The 14197-nt window shown below is 32.1% G+C and overlaps 1 protein-coding gene across 1 annotated transcript in view; it reads right to left on the reverse strand.

Moving 5' to 3' along the window:
• Window positions 1-14197, reverse strand: part of LOC136040893 (fibrillin-1-like) — a 174002-nt gene that overhangs the window by 29607 nt on the left and 130198 nt on the right. The window contains exons 16-17 of the mRNA XM_065725307.1: window positions 11324-11491; window positions 3870-3985 (exon numbers count right to left, since the gene is read on the reverse strand). Of these exons, the coding sequence (XP_065581379.1) occupies window positions 3870-3985; window positions 11324-11491 (284 nt within the window). The remainder of the gene's footprint in view (window positions 1-3869; window positions 3986-11323; window positions 11492-14197) is intronic.

Raw genomic sequence — 14197 nt, forward strand, 5'->3', positions numbered from 1 at the left:
AGTGGTCCTAGAATGTCGCAAGAGGGCTCATTCTAACGTAAATGAAAAGTTCTAGTGACCTAGTGACCTTTTTAAGTGACCAAAAAATTGGAGGGCACCTAGGCCCCCTCCCACGCTTATTTTTTTCCCAAAGTCAATGCATCAAAATTTTGAGATAGCCATTTTGTTCCACATAGTCGAAAACCATAATAACTATGCCTTTAGGAATGACTTACTCCCCCTTAATCCCTAGGGGAGGGGCTGCAAGTTACAAACTTTGACCAGTGTTTACATACAGTAATGGTTATTGGGAAGTGTACAGACGTTTTCAGGGGGCTTTTTTTGGTTCGGGGGGTGGGGTTGAGGGGAAGGGGCTACGTGGGAGGATCTTTCCTTCGAGGAATATGTCATGGGGGAAGAAAAATTCAATGAAAAGGGCGCAGGATTTTCTAACATTACTATAAAAAACAAAGAAAAAATAAACATGATAACGTTTTTTCAATTGAAAGTAAGGAGTAGCATTGAAGCGTAAAACGAACAGAGATTATTACGCACATGAGGGGTTCTAAAAATACTTTATCATAAAGAGCAAGGTATTTAGGAGGATATAAATACCTCGCTCTTTATGCTAAAGTATCTTTAGTAATTTCAACTATTTATTCTACGGCCTTTCTAATTCAGGGGTCATTCTTAAAGAATTGGGACAAAACTTACGATTTAGTGTAAAGAGCGAGGTATTGACGAGGGTAAAAACCCCCTCGTATACATAATAAAAATATAAGAATATAAAAGTGTGTTACGTAAGCTGGCACGTACGCAGGGTGGGGGCCTTCGGGCCCGGCTCCCCCCGAAACTTTGTGAAATATTTAATTTCCCCATGATTTCTTCGGATTTCTGGCAAAAGTAGGACATTTATTAAGAATCTAGATACATGTGTGAAGCCTTTTTTGGGGGATTTTACAGCATGCCATTATCCGGTCAAGTCACTGCCCAATTATTAACCCATTTTCTGTCTAACTTTTTACCCTCTTTGAAGTAATTAGCAATTGTGCTGTTATTTTTTTTGTAAAGAGAGTTTGCTTTCCACAGCAAAATAGAATTATCCTATATATTAGGGCGTTTATCCCCCCCCCCTTTCAGGATAAAGTACAGCTTTTAATGGATCAATTTTGGAAACTATCATTTTTCATCAAAATCTACGTTTTTGTAATAAAAGAACTACCCCCCACAGAATCCATATTGCACTGTTAACCCTAAAATTTCCCTTTCAGTGGGATACAAAAGATTAATCAGTGGTTCTAAATCGCTATGAACATAACCTGAGCCTAAAACATACTGTTGAGGCTTCAGTCTTCTCCCCCCCCATCCGCCACAATACTACAGGATCTGTATTTTCCGATATACCTGTTTTTGTATTACTAAATAAAAAAGTGCTACTTTATATCTGCTGTTTCGAAGGTTTTGGCCCCCCCCCCACGAAAAAAATTCCTGCGTACGTGCCTGTACGTAAGTTAATTATTAAGTTACGTATATTTTTTACTAATAAAAACATTCGTTAAAAATTAAAAGTTCTAGTTGGATTTTTAAGTAACCGAGAAATTGGAGGGCAACTAGGCCTCCTTCCCCACCCCTTATTTCTCAAAATCGTCTGATCTGAACTAAGAGAAAGCCATTTAGCCAAAAAAAGAATTAATATACCAATTTCATTTTAATAATTTATGTTCGGAGAGCCAAAATCAAACATGCATTAATTCAAAAACATTCAGAAATTATATAAGAAAAACTAGTTTTTTTTAACTGAAAGTAAGGAGCGACATTAAAACTTAAAACGAACAGGTTGTCCCCTCCGCAATCCCTCGCTCTTTACGCCAAAGCTTTTAATTGTTTTAAAAAGTAGAATTGTGGCAAAGAGTCAAACTTTAGCGTAAAGAGCGAGAGATTGCGGAGGGGACAGCCCATTTTATATACGGAGTAATTTCTGTTCGTTTTAAGTTTTAATGTCGCTCCTTAATTTCAGTTAAAAAACTAGTTTTTTTTATTTAATATTATTAAAGCAGAATACAGTCACATTTTTCGCACAGATTGCTGTCTGAAATACATTCAGTTAGATGGGAATCTATAATTCAAGTTAATTCATTGAATAGGGCTGAAAAACTGTAAACGACAAACAACGTCAGTTGGTTTGTACCAATTTCTGTACCCAACTAAAGAAATTCGCTATTTATTATTTTAAATCAAACAGTTCGTGGTAACGAACTGTAGTAAGGAGCAACCCAGCTAATTAGTAACCGATACTCTGAAAAACGAAAATTTAATACCAATAGTTACACCTAAAGAATCGCATTTGTATGTTGATTTTAAATACATAAGTTTCATGAAGTTTAGTTCTACCCATCAAAAGTTAAGAGCCTGAGAAAATTTGCCGTATTTTAGAAACTAGGAGGAAACACCCCCAAAAAGTCATTTAATATTAACAAAAATCGCACAATCCAATTCAACATTTCAGAGAATCCTATTGTAGATGTTTCAAGCTCCAACCTCCAAAAATGTGGAATTTTGTATTTTTGCCAGAAGACAGACCACGGATGCGTGTTTATTTTTATTATTTTTTTTTCTAGAGGTGATCGCATCGACCCCGTGGTCCTACAATGTCGTGATAAGGCTAATTCTTATGTAAATTAAAAGTTCTAGTGCTCTTTTTAAGGGAGCCAAAAACTTGGAGGGCACCTAGGCCCTCTCGCACGCTCATGTTTTCCCAAAGTTTTCCCAAAAATTTGGGATTGACCCCATTGAGCTTGCTTAGCTTGCTTAGTTGAATACATCCAAGAATATACAAAAATTTTGCTTTTTGGATTAAGGCAGGCAAATAGCTCCTATAAAGTCCTCATCACGCAGGGTTTGGGCTCACTGAGAGAATTATTTTTTTAATATTTTTAATTATTTTATTATATTTAATTATCTATTTATTTATATATTTATTATATATATATATATATATTTTTATATTATAATATATATATATATATATAATTATATTTATGTTGTATTTATGTTATATTTACAATTATATATTTAATTATTTTTTAATAGTCTTATACGAGAGAATTCATTTATAATTATTAATTATAATCGTCTAAGACACAACAGTACAAGTATACAAGGTTTTACACTTTCTTTAAATCGAAAACGAAGATTTTCAAATGCAATGCTAGTGGAGAATTATAGATCAAAATTGCAAACGATGAATAAATCAATACAGGGTGGATACTTGCAATAGAGGTTCTTCTACCCACCGTTCATATCTACTAATCTACCCTGAGAACTAGCACCAAGGATATTAGAATAAAGCATTTAGAATAAAGCATAAAGCACCACACGTCCGTCAGTTTTGCCATACTGAACCGTGAAAATTAATGCGGAAAATTAAATACTGAAATTTGACAATACTTATTGCTGTTAAATTTAAACAAAAATGTCAGCCTTTAAAAAGACCTTCTTAATCCATTTGGGGTCGCATGGTTTTAGCTAGTTTTTGGTGATTTTTAAGCAAGTCTTATTTTAGTATTTAAAGCCCGGCACTGCCAAAACTGCTTAGCCGCATATGAAGGTCTTTGTCATTTTAAAACGAATTTAAATTTTCAAATTTTTAAAGATACACATGGTTGTGTAAGCCTCCGACTAGCAAATTTCACAATCAGATATCGTTTTCCATGTCCTTGGTAGTTTCAGCATAATGATATAGTAAAATATATTAAAAATATAGTAAAATATAGTAGAATAAATATATTAAAATAGAGTAAAGTAAGTAAAGTAAAATAAAGTAAAGTATAGTAAATAAAGTAAATAAGTAAAGTAAGTAAAGTAAAAAATATAGAAAAATAAGAGCTTACAGCTTCCTTAACTCGAAAGCGAACAGTTTCAAATGCATCGCTACTAGGATCCTCCAAATCAGGACTCCAGTCCAGAAGTAAATCCAAAGAGGCTTGGTATGAGTAAAGAGACTCGTCTAGAGTGGAAAAAAAAAGACTGTAATCAAAATCTTTCAGGCCGAAACATATAAATAATAGCAAGTATGAATACGAGGCAATGAGCATGAAAGAAATTATTAATAAATGAAACTTGAAATTTGAAATACTTAATCTGCATACCAGAAAGCGTATCACTCGCAGCACTGGACAAAGAAAACTGTAGGACATTTTCATATGACAGTGATATAGTAAAAACTACATTTTTAAAATTTGTTATTTAGATTCAGGAGAATACGGCTAACTAGATTCAAAAGCAATGATATTAAAAGAAAACAAAATCGCAATTGGGACTAATAATATTTAAGAAGGACTGCTGGTGTGAGTTCTTAAGGTAACCAATGACCACCTTCACCACTCAGTGAATGTTCTGATGTCCGAATGTCCACAGTAGATCCTACGAAACAAATAATTGAAGAAAAAACGGGTTTAATTTTTTTATAATAAAGCAGTGACAACAAAATAAAATAAAAACTACACTTTAACTAACAAAAAATAAAAATACTCCGAATATTTCGGCCCCACCTCCGGGAGCCTTTCTCAACGGGAAAAAAAAACAAAAAAGGAGAAAATTACAACAATTTAAGACTATTTTTAAGACATTATAAAAATACCACGACAACTAAACCAAACTAAAAATATAAACAATCAAATATAAAAGAAACAAAAACTCACATTTTAAAACAAACACTCCCGCACTTGACTCTAACTTTAGAAAAAAACTGCAATAATTGTTTCTATTGGCACTTTCCTCTGCCACAATCGCTGTATAGATGGGGATCTATCAAAAATGAAAAATATAAATACTTGTAACAATACGAAAAAGAGGTCACCCAACCCCCAAATCCAATCAAAATCTTACAGGTTAATGAAACACAATTATGAATTATAAATTGAATGGATTTTTTCATTTGCTATTTTAGCTGCCGTCCGTTGACTTCTTACAGCATTGACCATGCTTTGACCTCCGTTCACAAGGTTATTACTTGTTTCAGGACAATTATGCAAATCAATACTCATTGGAGTTTTTGACTGGTCTTTAATTAAACTATTATAAATTGAGTTTATTTTAAATTCCCCCTCATCTCTATTGATACTAATACCCCCATAGACAATCTTTTTTATTTCTATAATTTCTCTGAAACTTTGTAAAAGTCCTACAGACTTATCAATAATTTTTGTCTGATCAAATAAAATCCTATGATGAGGAAAATTATACACGTGACCAGCTATAGCGGATTCAAAAGTATCAGGTTTTTTATTTTGTCTTAGCGAGCAATCTATCGCATATTTGTGTTGCTGTAGCCTATTTTTTAAATTCTGCTGTGTTCTACCTACATAAAATTTACCACAAGAGCATGGAATTTTGTATACCCCCTGTTGTATATTTCTTGGAACTTTATCTTTTCCGTTATTTAGCCATGAGCTTATATTTTGTCCTGATTTAAAAGCTGTTTTTATATTATGTTTTTTTAATTCTTTCCTTAATTTCTGTGACAACCTTGGGATATAAGGCAAAGTTATGTAATTTGGTTTTTGATTTGATTCATTTTCTTCTAATTTTACAGGTTCCAGTAACTTTTTTTTCCTTTTTTCAATTATTTGAGAAATCATATTTTCGGGATATCCATTTCCTACTAGAATATCCTTAATAAAAATTAATTCACTACTAATGTATTCTGGTGAAGCTAAATTTAACACTCTATCCACTAAAGAAATAACTACCCCCCTTTTTACTTGGATCGGGTGATTTGATGTGAAAGACAAATAGCGGTTGTTATTAGTTGGTTTACGGTAAATTGAAAACACTAGTTTATTATTCTTTCTATGGATCCAAATATCCAGAAACGGTATTTTTTTCTCTGTTTCATTTTCAATTGTAAAAACTAATTCCCCTCCCAAATTATTTAAATGTTCCAGAAAACCTTCAATTTGTGATTCCCCATAATTCCAAATAACTAATACATCATCCAAATATCTGCCCCAAAATTTTGGTTTAAAAAAATATGTATCAATAGCTAAATTTTCTATATACTCCACATAAATATTAGCTAACAGTGGACTTAAGGGTCCTCCCATTGCTAATCCTCTAACTTGATGGTAAAAATTGTCTCTAAATTTGAAATAATTAGTATACCTGCTAGTTATTTTAATTAGATTTAATATAGTTTCTATCTCAATCCTTGCAGACAATTCTTCTATTTCACTTTTATGCACATCAAGTTTTTTTGATAAAACAAAAACAGATTTATCGAAAGGTGTATATGTATACATTGACTTTATATCAAAACTAAAAAGTCTAGAATCACTTGATATTTCAATATTTTTAAGTTTATTTTTTAAAAATACTGAGTTTTTTATATAAGACTTTTGGAGATATAATAAAAGTTTAAGCGTCTTTGCTACCCATTTTTCCATTTTTTCTGTTGGTGAGTTCCTTGTTGACACTATAGGTCTTAGAGGAATGTCTGTTTTATGTATTTTTGGCAAACCATATATTCTTGGGCAAACCGATCCCCTTGGAAAGAACTTATAGTACATCTGTGGTGTGATATTTTGATTATTTTTAAGGTCTTCTAAGTCCTTTCTTAATTTTGCAACATAAGATTCGGTTGGGTCTGAGTTAAGTTCTTTATATGTTGAAATATCCTTTAGAATTGTTTCTATTTTATTATCATAATCATCTTTTTCTAGGATTACTATCGTATTGCTTTTATCTGCTTTCGTTATTATTAGAGAATCATCTTTTTTTAATTCTTTCAAAATTTTTGTATCTTTGTTTTTAAGGTTTTCTTGAAAATTGCCAAAATCTTTTAAAATATTTACGACTCCCAGTCTTAAATCATCCACATTTTTAACATCTTTTGAAAACATATGAATCCCTGTCTCAATCTTTGAAATTATTTCTTCTACCGGTACTTTTTTAGGAGATAGTCCAAATTTTATACCTTTTTCAAGGATTTTCTTTTGTTCTTTGGTTAACTCCTTTTTGCTTAGATTAATCACACCTGGTCCTGGGAAATGTTTAGATTTATACGTTGAAATATTTTGTTTTTCATATTCCCTTTTTAATTGCACAAATTTTTGGTTTAATCTTTCCCTTGATAACCTTAAAACGTGTTCAAAAGAATTTTTGAAAATTGATATAAATTGTTGGAAATCATACGTATTAAGAAACCCACAAAGTATATTTTTTGAGCCGAAATTGCAAATTTCGGCTCAGGGAAATACTCAAAACTTTTCCCCCGTGAATCCAAGTACACCAAAGAATCCCAAGATTAGAGAGCACCTGATGAATCATCCCTTATCCTCAAGCTACAATTTATGACAGAAGACATACATCATTGGTTTGATGTAAATTTATTAGCTTTGAATGTAAAAAAAAATCGTTTCTTCTTATATTCTCCCGCATAGGCAAAAGCTGCCTTATAGTGACAGAGCTTAAAACATCTAAGGGATTCATATCCCGCCCAGCTGACCAGTTTGTTCGATTCCCTGGGGTACTTCTGGATTAAAACCTATCTTTCAAGCAGCATGTTGAGTCAATGAGATTATAGATTTTTCGAGTTCTTGGAATTATTCAGAAGCTAAAGCGAGTAAATGCGGAAGCTGAAGCTGAAGCGAGTGAATCAGAGGAACTTGAACTGAATATAGGGGTGTGAAGGAGGAGCGTAAATCCATTTTTTTCATTGGATTTTGCGCTGCTCCGAGTTGTTGGTATTAGTTCCTGTAAGTAATTATAGTTATAACAAAAAGAATCCTACTAGATACGCAGGGTGGTACTTACCAATATAGTTAGGAGGATTCAATTATTGAGGTTGTAAAATGCTATGATTGCACTCTAGTTTTTAAAACATTGATTATTCTCCCTTTTCATTTGTGATTTTAGTGAATCTCTTGGCTTTTCTATTGTTTTTATTAAGATACTTATTCAACTTGCTTCTGATAAGCGATGATGATTTGTTTTGGACAAAAATAAGGGACAACTTTGAGTCAGTCCATACACTGGACTAACCGGTCTGTGTAATACAGCTAGTCCACGTGCTGGAACATTTGGATTGTTTTGTTTACTATTTTTTTCTGGGCATTTACATAAAATAATTAGAATCCAGATTGTTTCATCCGTTTTATTTCGATTTAAAGTGGTTTCAACTTGGCTATGAGCAATACATCCAAAAATGATTAGCTAAAAAAAAAAAATGATTAGCTAAAAATGATTAACAAAAAAACGACGAAATCTTATCTGAGAATGATATTAACTTATTTATGTAACAAATTCCTGTTGCTCCAAAAAAAGTCATAACTATTTCCTTAAATGGCAATGTTTAAATATTGTGTCGGATCACTTTTATTGAGGTTAAATAAAAAAAAGTTTTCTGAACTGAAAGTAAGGAGCAACATTAAATTTAAAACGAACAGAAATTATACTGTATATGAAAGGGGCGGCCTCTTTCTCAACCCTTGTTCTTTACGTTAAAGTCTTCAAGTTCTTTAAAAATATTTTTTACTCAAAATCAAGGGCCCTTGTGTTTGAGTTGTCTTTCCTAAGGAATCAGGAGAAAAAAATTTATAAAACTTTACCTTGAAAAGCGAGGGTTGAGCAAAGGGCAGCCCCCTCCAATTTACATAATAGTTTCTGTTTTGCATTAATTTACAATGTTTACCCTTGCTTTCTTTTGGAAGAAATTGTTGTTTTGTTTAATTTCTGATCGTCTTTCACATCATGCCAGGAAATACCCCCCCCCCCCGTGTAAAATTTTTCCCTTAAAAATTCCCACCGAAAACTCTCTGTCTCATGGAAAGTTCTCCCAATTAACCCCCCCCCCCTTTCCGCAGAAAATTAACCAGAAAATTTCCTTATATTTTCCGATAACAAATGCTCTATGCGAACAGTGGGCAAATTGAGTAGCTTACAGCCCTTTTACCAGGGACTATGGAGGCTGTGTCTTCACCAAAAATATAGTAATTGGACCTTTCAACTCTGTTGAAGGAAATGGCCATTTTAAGAAGTTGATCTAATGTCTTTGGAGAAAACTGAGCCTAAAAGCGGAACTTGGTGTCCTCTAATCTTTTCGATCACTTAAAAAGGGCACTAGAACTTTTGATTTCCGTTCAAATGAGCTCTCTTCCGATCTTCTAGGACCATTGGTTCGATGCTATCACTTCTGGGGGGGGGGGGGGTAGTAATAAAAAGAAACACGTATCCATGATCTTTCTTCTGGCAAACAAAAAAATTCCATATTTCAATGAAATAGGTGCTTGAAACTGCTACAGTAGGGTTCACAGATGTGCTGGCTCTAATGGTATCACTTTCATTAAAGATCGCTTGGTGTTTCGGGGTGTTTCTTCCCTTTTTGGAAAAGCAGGAACATGTTGTTAGGCTTTTTGTTTGGTGACATTAATAATCAATGAACTTTATATATTTGGAGTCAGAATAAAAAGCAATTGTTTTGGTGTATCAACTATTATCAAAATTTCTGTTTTTAGAGTTTTGGTTACTATTGGACCCATTCAATCCTTACTTACAATTCATTACCATAACTGTGTGATTGAATATAATTCATACCAACAATATACATACGATTTTTTCAGGAGTGGGGGAGAGGAATAGTCAATAATAAAAAACATATTTGAAAGCTTGAATAAGAAATGTCCAGAAATTCATGCTTATTTAAGATTTAGGTGGGAGGCCGAAGCTCCCCTACTAATATGCTTAGTTCCCATGACTAGTTAACCACAAAGTTTGTGTTTGGGAGCACAAATAAAACGGCCAAATCAAAATGAAAGCTAGAGAAATGGGATCAGAACCAGCCAGTAATTCAAGGTGAATCTGACAAGCCATTCCTCAAAATAGACTTGAACTTCATTGAAAAACGTCCAAAGAGAGTTTATATTGGTAGTCGCTCAGAGACTTATTTCGATTAAGGATGTATTGAAAAACGTACCAACGGGTGAGTTAAATATTTTGACTCCTATATTTTGTAGTTATGAGATAAATTGCAAAAACTTTCTAACAGGAGGGTAGGGGAGGGGACCCAAATAAAATATTTTGCATAATTTTATTAAGATCAACACTATCATGTACTTGAATGTGCTTTTTAAACTTTTAGAGGAAGATTTAGGGAGACAATCCATTTTATTTGATTCGACAACCTGATTTTTGAAATTTGATTCAGTTAAAAAAAACACAACCATATAGGTCTTAGAAAACCCGAGAGCTCAATTCTTAATGAAAGAACCTCCATATGCCACCATGAAGGTCGACTTGCTCGTTGTCGTAGTTTTGCGAAAATTCAAGCATATCGTTTATATCCCTAAGTGAGGCCAGATCACATTTTAGTCCACGTGAGGTTTGGTTAAGAGAGGCACAAGACCAGAGCTCTGCTTTTGCACTCTTTATAACAATCTCATAAAAAAGCAAACCACAGCATGTTTAGCAGCTGAGTCATCATCAGTTCCTTCCGGAGATTCACGCGTAAAAAATTCAGCTATTGTCAAAAAAAATTACCGCTTACTTCTCATTTCCATTTCTTTTCAGTTCTTTTTCATTTCTTTATTCTTCATTTCATTTCATTCCTCGTTTTATTTGACTCATGCTTCAATAAGGGTCAAACTATATTCAACGAGTCAGCAAGAACAAAAAATTGTACTATCCTAACAACTTTTTAAAATAGCAAAAAAAAAATCACTGTTTCCAGGTAGAAATACACCTAAGATATGTCGAGGGCTTGTAACATTTTTTTGTTATTTTTTAGTCCTTGACACTTCGAGAAATCGTTTTAGAAAGCTGCTTCTACTGACAGTAGAAAGTTTATTACCTTTAAAAAACAAAACCTGAACAAAATGCCTAAAAAAGAACTGGATATATAAATGACGATGAAGAATCTAAGAGTTTGGATTATTTTTATGTTGGCCTAAAAAAGTTGGCCTAAAAGTTGGCCTAAAAAAGGCTATAAAAAAGTTGGCCTAAAAAAGGCCTGTCTAAAAAAGAACTGGATATATAAATGATGATGAAGGATCTAAAAGTTTTGATTATTTTTTTCCGCTTTTTGATAATTTTGAATTTTTCTACTATTTATTTTCCTCAACTACGTTTTCTATGACACATTATTCTTCCTCAACAGAATCGTAGATCATTTTCTTGGCTCAACAAATGGTATAATTTTAAGGAAACACTAAAGAAAAACAAAGTATGTATAATCCAAGTATGTTCTGCTAAATCTACCGACACCTCTGAGCGTACAACTAGTTTGCTTCGCACTTGCTAGTTGGCTGTTAAATCGACACAAACTGTTAGCAAACCCTTAAATAGTACATACCAAATCTACAATAATCTCCGGCTTTAGCGTAAGATGGGTCACAATTTCCGGCTTTAACGTAAGGTGGGTCACAAAGACAGTCAAACCCACCGTCGATCTTGTTGATACAGTTTCCATTTACTGAACTGCAGAAGTCACTACCATTACGACTCTCACAATAATCTATTCCTGAAAAACAAGATGTGTCAACACTGTCTTGTTCAATAGTATGGAAAAATAGGGGATATATATATATATATATATATATATATATATATATATATATATATATATATATATATATATATATATATATATATATATATATATCATGAAAAGAGAAATCACCAATGCTACAGCACAAACACAAAAAAAAAAAAAAAAAAAAAAAAAAAAAAAAAAAAAAAAAAAAAAAAAAAAAAAAAAAAAAAAAAAAAAAAAAAAAAAAAAAAAAAAGGAGACAGAAGGAGAAAAGGAAGACTGTTTTCCTAAATTAGTGATTAATATAGACCAGCACTTGAATGAGGCCTCAACCCTACTCATCCACACAATCACATAGGTCAAACAGCATAGCCACACACAATCAACCATAAAGAATAATCCATGGACAGGCAGTCATGTCGTCAATAAGTATAAGTCGTCATTTACCAAACCATAGAAAAAATAATATAGACAAATAATTCAGAGGCAACACCCAACATAAGGGCTCATCAGGAGAATACACTGGCCTATATAGGGTTTCGCCACTCTAAATTCCCTACCCAGCACAGTGTTGTGGCTACCACAGAATATCCATGGCATCCCCGCGTCAGGTATCACCCCCAAAATACATGTCTATGAAAAAAAAACAGCAAATGTAAAACAACCAAGTAAAACCAAAACAAGCCTATCCTGTTAATATATCCCTCCCTTTAGCAACAATAGGTAAACTAAATATTAAAAATTTAACCAAATCACAAATATTAACACATTGCAAAAAACCTGAATGAACTAAACAATTATATAATTCATCTTTACCATGTGGCTAATTTTTTAAAAATTCCGCTCAAATAGAAACACAATTCAAAATAAATGGCGCTGTGACAACATTTCTCGAACCTCCGAAATTAGTCAAAAAATTTCTTTAAGTATTTCTAGATAATTCTTTTGATATTTATTTAAAAGTTCGTTATAATGAAAACTAAATTTTTTAAATTGCCAAGTTAATTTATTTGCAGAAAAACCTCTTGATATCAATTTTTGGCTTAAGATTTTACATCTATTTTTAAAATCAATATAATTACTACAAATCCTTGCATAACGAAGTAACTGTGAGAAAAACGCTGAATATGTGATATTTGAGTGTATATTACTTTCAGGGAATGGGAAACTAATCACTTCAAAATCAAAATCATCCGTTTTATTATACATTTTAAAACTTAATTTATTATTATCACAAATATTAATATTTAAATCTAAGAAATGATCTTCATGACCAGCGCCATGACTAGGCTCAAGAATAAGCTCTGATGGATATATATTTTTAGAAATATCAATGAAATCCTTACAATTTAAGACCAAAATATCATCTAAATATCTTTTATTATTTGACAAAGCATGTTTTAAATTAATTGGATTATTCTTATCCATCATATATTTATATTCTAGTTGACTTAAAAACAAGTCAGCTATAAATGGGCTGGCATTCCCCCCCATGGGAATTCCCATAATTTGCTTGTACAAATCACCCCCAAATCTTATATAAGTATTGTATAAAACAAATTCCAATAACTCAAAAATCATATCCAAGCTGTAACATCTCAAGTTAACTGTAGTATTAAAGCAGTTTGTCCATATGGCTTTTTTATTATAACTGTCTATTTTTAAGAACCTTTTACTAGATAAGAGGAAAGATTTCTTTATAACAGTTTTTAAATTATCTAACACTAAATTGAGTGATAAATTAGTATACATTGTCGCAAAATCGAAAGACTCAATTCTTTTAGCTGAAACCATTGTTAAAGAATCTATCACCTGCAGTGAATTATTAACACTCCAATATGGATTAAAATTCGAAAATTTTTTAATACCAGAACAATAGGTTTTAAGTTTATTTACAATTTCCTTTAAAATTAAAGAGAGGTCAGTAGCAGCAATGCGGGTTGGACATTTAGCTGCTCCAGCAATAAACCGTGGTTTAGGGGGATTCTTATGAAATTTTACAGTCCAATATAGGAAAGGGAACTTTTTATCATTGTCATTTATTTTAATATTAAAATTTTTAAAAAGTATTTCTTCAGTCTTTTCAATTAAATTCTCATCCTCTATATTTACCTTTTCATAAACATTAGTTGTGCCTAACTCCCTTTTTAAGATATCACAATACAGCTTCTGACAAATTATGGCAAAATTATTATTAGCTTTATCCACTGGCACAATTACAAATTCATTCTTTAGATTAGCAATTGCTTGTTTAATCTTCGTATTATAAAATAATGATTTAGTGTTACTATTTTTTAAGTTAGAATATATTTTATTTCTTACTCTACTAATAATTAAATTCTTCCAACTTTGAAAACTCTCTTTATTTTTATTCTCTTTCTTACACCACTTATCAATAAATAAATCAAAATCATTTTCCAAGCCATCAAGAACACTCGATGGTTTCAGATGATGAGAAAGACGGAAATTTGCCCCTTTATTCATTATAATTTGAAGATCATCTTGCTTTATTATTGACAAGTCCCCTGTTATAACATGTTTGTAAGTAGGATTTACAAATGGGCCAAGTTGCTTACAATTACAAACCGGTTTCCAATTTATATCGCTATCTAGTTTTTTTAGTATTAAATTATAATTAAAAATAATTTGCCCAATAGTTTTTGAAAATTTATAAGTTAAAACTGGACTATCATT

This window comes from Artemia franciscana, chromosome 21 (assembly GCF_032884065.1).
Source record: "Artemia franciscana chromosome 21, ASM3288406v1, whole genome shotgun sequence".
In the NCBI taxonomy this organism is placed as follows: domain Eukaryota; kingdom Metazoa; phylum Arthropoda; class Branchiopoda; order Anostraca; family Artemiidae; genus Artemia; species Artemia franciscana.